The sequence below is a fragment of the Manis pentadactyla genome, chromosome 3 (genome assembly GCF_030020395.1).
Source record: "Manis pentadactyla isolate mManPen7 chromosome 3, mManPen7.hap1, whole genome shotgun sequence".
NCBI lineage: Eukaryota > Metazoa > Chordata > Mammalia > Pholidota > Manidae > Manis > Manis pentadactyla.
This window is the reverse complement of record NC_080021.1, coordinates 121021248-121031656: the sequence shown is the minus strand read 5'-3', so window position 1 is coordinate 121031656 and position 10409 is coordinate 121021248. Positions and strand designations below refer to the sequence as shown.

At 46.8% G+C, this 10409-nt stretch overlaps 1 protein-coding gene across 2 annotated transcripts in view; it reads right to left on the bottom strand.

Annotated features, from left to right (window-relative positions):
- Positions 1–3960: 3960 nt before the first annotated feature.
- The window catches only part of CCNY (cyclin Y), a 271410-nt gene continuing 264961 nt past the window's right edge, over positions 3961–10409 (bottom strand). For both annotated transcript variants that reach the window (XM_036920246.2, XM_036920247.2), the window contains one exon: positions 3961–7280. In XM_036920246.2, coding sequence (XP_036776141.1) covers positions 7164–7280 — 117 coding nt within the window. In that variant the 3' untranslated portion in view covers positions 3961–7163. The remainder of the gene's footprint in view (positions 7281–10409) is intronic.

The window sequence follows — 10409 nt, the reverse complement described above, 5'->3', positions numbered from 1 at the left end:
CCGTGCGGCGCTCCCGGAGCCTCGCAGCAGGGCGGGAGGCCTCAAGGAAACGGCCTGTAGAAGGGCACGGAGAAGACAGCTGGGCCAGGCTTAGAGTGGGCTGGGCAGGGCCTGCAGGGGGCTCCCGTGCGGGATGGGAGCCCCAGGGCCTCCTGGACCACGTGGTCTGAATGAGGAGCAAAGCAAATTTCTGGGGGAAACATGCCAGAGGGAACCTACAGCACAAAGGGCTGCCGTTGGGGCAGTGGTGCGCCTGAGAGCACGGTGGGCAAAGGGCGGGGCGCTTGCGCTGGAAGACGGGATATGCTTACAGCGCAGCCGCTCCCATCGGGAACACGGGGCCTTCTTCCGTGGCCGCCTCTGAAGGTCAGGGCGCCTTTATTCAGGCATCCCAGGGCTGTTGGAACACATTTCCACTTGCTGGTGGGCTCATCACAGAATTCTCTCAGATCTGGTGGTGATGAACTGAAACCCATCAAAGTCTGAAACCCAGGCACCGGCAGGCCCTGCTCCGAGGGTGCCAGGGAAGACTTCTTTCTTGCCTTGCACAGTCTCTGCCTCTGCTGTCACACAGCACTGTCTCTGTCTCCAAACCTCCCTCTCCTTATATGGACACCAATCATTGGCTTGGAGGCCCACAAGAATCCAGTGTGACCTCATCTAGACTAATCTGCAAAGACCCCATTTCCAGGTAAGGTCACATTGGCATGAATTTGTGAGGGACGCAACCAAACTCACTACAGCAGGTCTCCTAACAAAGAAAGGCCATATGGCATGGTGTTTGTCCAAAGTAAACTCTGGAGTTGGGCTTCCTGGTTCTGACTATGGGCTGGAGCAAGGTTTTTACCCTCTCCAAGCCTAAGCATCTTCAGCCAGGAACCTCATGAAACTGATGAGGATTAGATAAATTAACACACACTGAGTTCCCCTACTACATGCTGGGCACACTGTGAGCACTTCGTGTATTTGTTCCTGGATATGCTATAATTTGTGGCAATTCTGAGTGGTATCTTTTCTCCATTATAGTCTCTAATTGGTTATTGCTGGGGACTTAGAAAACCATCAATTTCTGTAGTGATCTTGTAACTGCCATCTTACTGAACTCTTATTGATCATTTTTTAGTTGTTTCTCTCCGATTTTCTTGGGACCAACCACACTAGCTTCAAGGCACTGAAAAAATACTGCCATGTAACATTAAATAAACAATTGTAGAACCCCATGAGTGCCTGCAGGAAGAAAGGATGTTCAGGAAGCACCTTATATACACTTCCATGACCAAACACAGGTTCAGATAACGCTGCTTCATGGCCATGACACAACACACGTCAAGCCACTGGACCAGATCAAATCAATACAGATTTCTGTGGGACAGGGCCATGGTCTTAGTCCGGGTGAACCCCCATTGCGCACAATGCCTGGTAGATAGTAGGTGCCTGGTATTTTGACCTAACTCATGAACAGACAACCTGCAATCAGAATGAATAACAATGAAAAGGATGGTTCTTCCCAGTCATTTTATGGCAAGAACCCCACCTCATGATTTTGTTGATTCTTCTCCCATGTCTTGTGTACAAAGGGCATGAGCCCTTCCCTTCCTTTAGCTTTGTGGGCACACAGGCAGAAGCCATGCTTCCCATGTCATATGCATGCCTTGAGCAGAGCAACACATGGCACCATGGAGTCTAATAAAACGGTACAATCTAACTCTTCATTGGCTTCCCATTGGCCTTACAATCTGTGCCCTTTACCATATAGGCCCAGACGGCTCTTCTCCAGCCCAGTCTCCTACCATCTCCCTTTCTTCCCTCCACCTCTTCCTCTCTCAGGAAGCTCTCTTAGCTCTTCCATGGAGACCCCTACTTAAAAGGCTACCCCTGAGTTGGCCCCTCCTAGGTGCTGCCACATCACCCATGGCCTTCATGGCACTGACCACAATTCTTCTTGTCTATTTATGTGCTTACTCGCTTCTACTCATTACAAAATGAATTACATGTGTTTTCTAGATAATCTAGATGAATTTTATTTCCAGTTCGGCTCACATTTAATAGGCTACTGCTCGATGCAGGATGCTTCAGGGGGAGCTAACATAACCTGGGACTCTGGAATGAGTCACTGTAGATTTTCCAAATTTGTTTTTTAAAGACTGCAGGGGTGAGTAAGCCTGTTGTTATAAATCCCGAGACTTATCCTGAAATCCCAGAATAGCTTAAAGATTCATGGAATAATTGCATTTTAGGAGGGGAAAGGCCCTTAGGGTCGTCTAGAGAGTGACGCATTTCTTTGTTTTAAAGATGAAGCAACTCAGAATCTAGTAAAGCTGCGAGGTTCACCACACCAAATGTCCAGTGCGCCCTGGCAGGGCTTTGTACTTGGGTGCCCTGACCCTGCAGATGCATTTACCACACACCGACCCCAAATGCTGCTCTTTTCTTTGGAGTGGACCCAATTCTTACGTGCCCTCCCCCCGCATAATGCAAGTCCTTTGAGTAGACCTCAAGGGCTGGTGAACAGGGGCTGATTTGGGAAGCCAGCAGATGGCTGTCTGCCAACCTCCTGGACTGATGGGAAGTGCCCTGTGGGGGCAGCAATGGAGTCCTTCTTTTCCCAGGCTGGGCTTCCAGGGCTTCTGGCCTGCAGGACTAGGAAGAATAAGCATCAGCTGGCTTCACAATGATGAGGCACTCTTTTCAAAACGGACCCATCTTAAGATAGATTCCTACATTCAGATCACTGTTTCAAGATGTCTAGCACCCATCAATGTAGATAAGAATTCACAAACTAGGCCCAGGAAAACCCAGCTAGAGAGACCCAGGGAAAGGATGGATCCTAGCTGAAACCTGGGTCCCCTGCCCTTCACAGAATAGCTGTATCTACCAGTGGGCGCCCTTCTTTGGAGGGGGACCCTGAAAAGGACAACAGATTCCCCAGGGAAACTCCCAGTTAGGCTGGCATTTGTCTGTCCACACGAACAGCCTTCCTACTCCGTGCAGAGGAGCATCCAATCCTCCGATTGCCATTGAGAATGGCTGGGCAGAGTGTGTTCAGAAACAAAGGCAAACATGGAAACAACCAGCAAGTGTGTCTGCCAGCCAAGTGCACTGAGTGATCCAGAAAGGTGGAGCAATTTGTCCAAAGTTACACAGCAAGTTGACTTTGGACTGAGACTAAAACCTATGACAATACAAATCAATAGCAACGTGAACATGTTATGTACTTAAGTTCTAGTTACATTAATACCTTTGTCCAAAACAATGTTTTGGAATGCCATTTTTTTGTGCTGCACAGCAATTTGAAATAACTTATTTATATAAACGAAGTTCTTAAAAGGAATAAAGCCCTTTACCCAAATCAAAGGACACAGGAATGCTGAGACCTGAAACATTTGAACACCGTTTGGTCAGACTCCTCGTTGTAAGCTCATTTCTTGCTAAGTAGGTTCTTCCAGGATTCTTTTTACAGAAACCTACAGCTACAACACAGCTGCCCCGAACACATTCACCTGGATTACAGCTCAGACTCACAGCCATGGGGGACACACCATGGCCTTCAATAAAATCAGATCATTTTAGCTGATCACAGAACTCTCAAAGTTTCTACTGGACAGTGGCTAAGTGGACCATCAGCAGCTTCACATACACAAACTTAATAAGCAAATCTAGCAGGCAAACGGGGAAGAAGTTGGCTGACATGGTCAGGACCAACAGCGATCACTGTCACAAGCACCCTGATACAGGCCCCAACCTGTACCCAGGCCTGCTGGGCACCGGGGTGGGGCAGCGGATGGGGGCTGGGGGAGGGCTTGTGTCCAGGTACAATCGCTTGTTAGGCTCTGTGCTGAACAGCACCAACCATCTTAGTGAGGTTGTGTGTAGGGCTCTCGTTGCAATAAATGTAGCTTAAAATATAACCTGTTGAATTTTATCACAATATTCAAAAAAAATGCAGCAGGAAGGCAGGTACTATTTGTTCTATGTATTTATTTATTTAACACTTATTAAGTACCTACAATGAACCAGGAATTATATTTTTAAAAATTTCAAAGCTATAAAATATGACCCCAGGAGAGAGGTTACCAAAAGCAGCCAGAAAGGATCACAATCTCTCACTCCCAAAAGTCCAGTTTTGCAGCTCAGCTAAGGATCAAAATCCCCAGAACCAAGGGAAACCCCATAATGGAGAAGCCCCTGCCAAAGACCAAGAGAAGGAACTCGGGAGAGCCACCCAGGGAGGAGCCAGATAATGGGACCAAGGCTCTGACATCGGCCCCACCTCTTGCGTTAAGGCATGGGGCACCATCGGAGCCTCAGTAGAATCTCCCACCTTGCCCTGCAATTTAGTGTTAAAGCCCTGACTTCTTTTCCTTTCCCCAGCCAATGCAAAGCAAAACAAACCAAGAAGAAATTCATCAGGATATATACTTATTCTCCCAATGACTTTGTTATTCAAGTCAAATCTAAAATTAAAAGTCAACAAATTGTGTGTTTTTATCCTTCATTTATGATGAGAACTGTCTGTTCAAAAACTACACTAACACAATGTATTCCTAAATAGCAATCCAACTTTAATTGTAGGGCATTGAATCACTTTGCAAACAAATTACAGTCACTACGATTTATCAATTTGTACTGTACTGGTGGTCGTTGGGTTTGGTTTTTTTTTTCTTTTGGCAAACTTAGAACAAACCAGAGAACAAAATATAAATCATCATCATCAGGTAGAAAAATAAAGTCAAACAAACCTAAGTATTTATCTATCTGTCAAGTGATTCATACTGAAAACTAAAATCTACACTTACAGCAGACTGTAAAAATCCTTAATGCAAGAAACATAACCAATACAGATCAAAACTTCTTAATGAATATGGAAAATTTTCCTATACAGAGGTAGAGTCCAGTGCACAAGGCTAAAACAATATTCAATAGTCTAAACAAGACTGAGCCAGGTTTTACGGATTCCACTTTAAAGTTATCAGACTGTATGTATATACGTACAATAAATAGACTATACAATTTTTTAAAGTAGTTTAATAAACTCCACAAAATAATAGCAGATGCATTGAAAGTATTTACATAAGTCAATTTTCAAATCTCTCTTTTTCAAATAAAAGGGATAAAAATATGATTTCTGCTTTAAAGGCAGAACTTCTTTCCTGAAATGGATCGGTAAAATAAGGTACTTTACATGAGAGGAACTAATTTATGCTTGAGAGGTATTCATATTCAGCTAAGAAAATATGTCCCTTTTTAAGCGATATAGATTAGGGAATATAAAATGGTATTTTCTACACTTTTAGATCTCTATTTAAAAGTTCTAAATCCAACTCTTACTTGAGGAGAGAAGCAGATTTTGGTACCCATACAGAGTATATCAACACAATTACAATGGGAAGATAATTAACTTGTCATATTCTGCTTGTTTGCCCTTAAAAGTTTAGGTCAGAAAGAACTTGACAGTATTTTCTGGCCTAAACAGTTACGTTTACAGGATACAAATTTTATGGAAAACTGAATAGCGCTTTCAACTTGGTGTTCTTGCGATTTTAATTTTCTGAGTCTCTTTCACTCCTAAAGCACATTTCAAGGGGAGCAGATGTCTGGGGACTGGGGGTACGATCTTAGGGTACTCAAGACAAAGAATGTTAAGAGTCCCAGGTTTTCCAAGCTCACACAGGAGGAAGGTGAAACACACATAATCTTCTGCATTCACCTTACAGAGACCTGAAAAAGGAAACAACTCAGAAACCACTGTCATTGGGACCCAAGAAAATATGCAAAAACCCAAAGCATTACATGCTTCATTGACTCAGGTTCTGAGACTTAATATCAAATTTACTCATTGATATTCTATCATTAACCTTTTTATTTTACTTAATATATAAAAGGTAAGCTTATCTAGCCCATAAGGAATCAGGGATAGTCAGAAGAGGAAATGGTACGGCCATAATGAATGAAGCATAAACTGCATAAACCTTCACAGTTGGAATTTTGTGTGACTTCTCTAAGCACCCACAATGAAAACGCAAGTTGAGTTTTTTTTATTCAATCATTCTGTGAAAAATGCCTTACTAAAGAGTAACATTTTGCTCTTCAATGATCTTCCCACTGGAATACCCACCCCCACCTTTTTTTTCAATTTTAGGTTTTTAGAAAATTGTATACAAATAGACTAACTTTGATTTAAAGTAAACATACAAAAGTTGAGAAGAATATTGCTTGCAACAACAGACATGGAAGTAAGGGATGAACTGGTTGGGCAGGGGGCACAGAGAAATGACGCCTACCCAGTGAGGCCAGGCACACACCCAGCACCTAGGACGTCTCCACCCAGCAACACAACTGTGCTTCAGCCCACCAAGTCGCAACAAAACCACAATTTCAGATCAGAGGGAAAAAAACAACTGCACGAAAATCGAAGGCACAAGCACCCATGTGATCTAGAATTTTCTTGGGGTGAGGAACAGGAGGGACAGGGAGGCTTTTGGTTCAGTATATGGTCAAGTCAGTTTCGCCACTGTTGGAGAAGAACAATATAAAACAGGGTGTACAGAAACGGAACGAACACATCCCACTTGTGAGGAAGAAGCTCAGGAGACAGCTCGCAGGAATAGTGCAGAGAGAAACAACCAGTGCTGTTTATTTGGATGTCTGGGCCGTGGTGGGTACAAACTATTCTCTGCTCCATGGGACCAAACCCAAAAGATAATAAAAACAAACAAAAATCCCCCAAATCCCAATAAAGCAGTTAGAAGGAATGCAAGAAGTCTTACAGAACATACTGATCCAGACAGAGGTGAGCTGTGGTCTTTATGCACCCAACTGCCACCTACCGATGCATCTAACTACGCCAGCAGCGGACATCTCCCCTGCATCCAGCCTGTGTTTCCCTCCCTCTCCCCGTATTTCCTCCTCCAGGGGAAGAGTCTTCTTCCCTCTGTGAAGGAAGTGCTGTTGGTGATGATGGCAAAAGGCGTGACACGGAATTTCTGGAACACTGATTCGCTTCCCTCGAAGCCTTGCATGGGCTGGTCATCAAGGCAGCCTGACGGAGCTATGAATTAAAAACAAAAAGGAAGGAAAAACAAAACAAAACCACCCCAAGTCCACCCTTCCTCAAACCAAAAGAGAAAGTGTGGGATGGTGGGCCTCCATGGGGATGCCCGTTGTTAGGAGATGATGGCCGGGGACCACCTCGGCAGAGTCAGATTGTCAGCACTTGCTGACCGCTTCCTCGTGGACCGCCTCAGGTCCTTGTACTTGTCTTCGCAGAGGCGAGAGATGGCCTGGGGACAGAAGAGAGACCGTTCAGGTCACGGCGGACTCAGAAGCATCCTTCACTCACTCTTGGGACACCAGCCACTGCGTGCCCACATTGTCCTGGGCCCCAGGGACACTTGTGAGCAAAGCCAACAAGGGCCCACATCCCCCGGCCCAGGTCTACACCAATCACAAAGGAAGGGGAGATAAAGTCCGTTTCCAAAGGGCCTATAGACCAACTGAGAAAATCATCTCAAGGTGTGATGCAACTGCTAAGATGGTGTAGCCTGGTGCTAGCTGGTCCCAGGTTTGAGGCTGGCTCCCCACTCAGGGTGGGGCGGCGGGCATGCGCCCCACTTCTGTTCCTCAGCATCCTCATCTGCCAAGTGGGTAATGACACCCTGTCCTCCTCACAGGACTGGTGTGAAGCACCAGAGCTCTGTGCTGGACACACGGAGAGGAGGGCTGAGGAAGTGCCACAAAGGTTAATGGGAGAAAGACAGAGAGATGACCAAGCATTCCAGTCAACTCCAGATGATTGCAGAGGAAGGAGGCCGGCAGGGGAGCACAAATACATGGGCTGCACATACTCCTCAGCCATAAAAAGAGAAATCCTGCCATTTGAAACACATGGATGGACCTAGAGGGTATTATACTAAGTAGCTGGTCAAAGACAAAAACTGTATGATTTCACTTACATGTGCAACCTAAAACACAATAAATGAACAAGCAAACAAAAAGAAACAGACTCCCAGACACAGAACACACTGGTGGTCACCACAGGGGAGGGAGTGGGGGGATGGGTGAAGAAGACAAAGGCACAGACTTAAAATAAAAACATTTTTTTAAAAAGAGAACTATGGGACAAGAGGACAATCAGCATGGCCCTCATTTTGTTGATGAGGACAGTGAGTCTCCTCAGGAGAGAGTGGGGAGCCGCCTGGGGCGAGGGCCTAGCCAGAGCCCCCCAGGGCCGCAGTCAGTCCAGCTGAGGCTCACACCCTGATGGCTGTCCCAGTCTTACACACCCTGCCATCTTCAGATAGCCTGGGACTGGGTGGCCTCATGATGAGCAAATGTGAGGTCTTATAGTCCCTCTGTAATTCACACAACAGGCCAGGGCGTGTGCTGGTGGCTAGGAACACACACGGCCTCCATCCTCCAGGACACCATCACCAAGCGACACCAGGGCAGGAGCAGCGGGCCCACATCTCGGGATCACCACCGGCCTTTGCTGGGATTTCCACAACAACCCTTCAGCTCTGACCTCCTGCCCTTCCTGGGGCCAGGCCCACCCTGTCCCAGCCTCTCCACCATGGGGCTGGAGCTGCTCCAGCCCCTCCCCCAGGGGCTCTGCAGCAGCTCCTTCCCAGCGTGGAAGTATCCACAGGAGGCCACAGCCAACAGGAGACCCCCCAACTCCACGGCTCCCTCTTCACTCCCCTTCTACCGTACTCGCCAACCCTCTTAGGTGTTCACTGTCCGTGTCCATCACAGAAGGTAAAGGGGCAGGCTTATCAGTTCTGCTCATGCGCTTCCAAGGCCCACCTGTGGTGGGGGCCTGAGCATGCGACGTGCCTATATGTGCAGTGGACGTGGACGAGACAATCACAGTGCCCATCATGGAGGCACAGACTTGTAGGGTATGGTCCTAGTACTGGAAACAGAGGGAACTGGCGGCTGAGTCTCTTACTTTCCCAACCCCATGACTGCATTTTAGAAAAACAACTCCAGTGGAGGCATGGAGCCCAGACTGAAAGACAGTGTCAGCAGTCAAGGACATCTTCCTCCAACTGAGGGATCCATCAGGTGAGCAGCTGGGCCATCACACCAAGAGTCCCTCATCTGAAACATGCTTTGTACATGTCATATAGGTGGCGTAATTACAGAGAAGAACGTCAGTCTTTAAGGGCATCAAAGCCCTTATTTGTAAAGCAAATTATTTTCACTTGTTTAAACTTCCTAAGCTACCATCTGTGTTTCCTCTGCTCATGCACAGTGTGTCTGAATGTAATGCCAGAATAATAAAGAAGCTACTGTCTCTTATTCTAGATCTCATGGTGAGAACTGCTACTGGCTTTGCTCACATCTCCCACATGCATGCAGAGAAGCGAACCAGCTTAACAAAAAGGCAAATAAATAATTTGTTAATAATCCCAAGAAGGAAACTTGATTAAACTGTGGGAAAGACTTCGTCCAGGCTCTTGGCGCCCTTGCTTCCTCTGCTGTGCAGGCACCCTCCCAGAGCAGCCACTGGAAGGACCTGAACAGGTGAGGTGCACAACTTCAGGGAACAGCAAAACCTTGATCCTCCCCACTATCCACGTTTGCAAACCGATGGACGGACAGCAATGCTAGGTCTGGAAATAATGAAATCCCATTCCTTATAAATTATTTCAAAGGGGTGTCAACTGGTTTTCCAGAAAGTGCGCCTGTCCAGCCCCACAGAGGAGGGGTCGGTGTCTGTCTCCTCAGGACGGCCAGCTTTCCTCCCGATCCCCGGAGCAGGCGAGCTCGCCCTCCTTTTGGATCAGAGAACCTGACCCGGTGAACAGCGGGCACCAGCCCCAGCTCCGCCAGCCCGTGTGTGCACCACTGGCTGGCCTGAACCACCAGGCATGCTCCTCAGAGTCCCTCACACCTGCTTCTCCTGTGGGTAAATGGCTGCCAGGGGCCCCGAAGCCCTTCCAGCACCACGAGACACCAGGCCTGCAGCACAGGCTGGGACGGGGCTCAAGGGGCCCAGCTCACTGTGCCATCTAGTGCTTGTGAAGGGCTGGCAATACTTGCCTGGGAGCAAATTGAAAAATGGGAGGCTTAAATGGCAATTTCATTCTAAGGGCTGATACTAATTAGGGCAAAGAGACTGAGTTCTGAAAATCTCACTGGATTTTTACTTTAAACCCAGTAAAGTGTATCCAGTCTTTCCCACAGTTTGACCAAGTTTCCTTCTTGGGATTATTAACATATTATTTACCTTTTAAATTGTCATCTAAAATTTTTGCTTTTCTCACTTTGTGAATATATCTTCAAGATATTCTGCCCCCTACCTCTAGACTTTGTTTCATTCTTGGCAATTAGCCCTCTTTAGACCACCACTCTGGCCATCCTGACTCTGAATAGGGGATGATGTTTAAGTTGGGACGGTCAGTGGG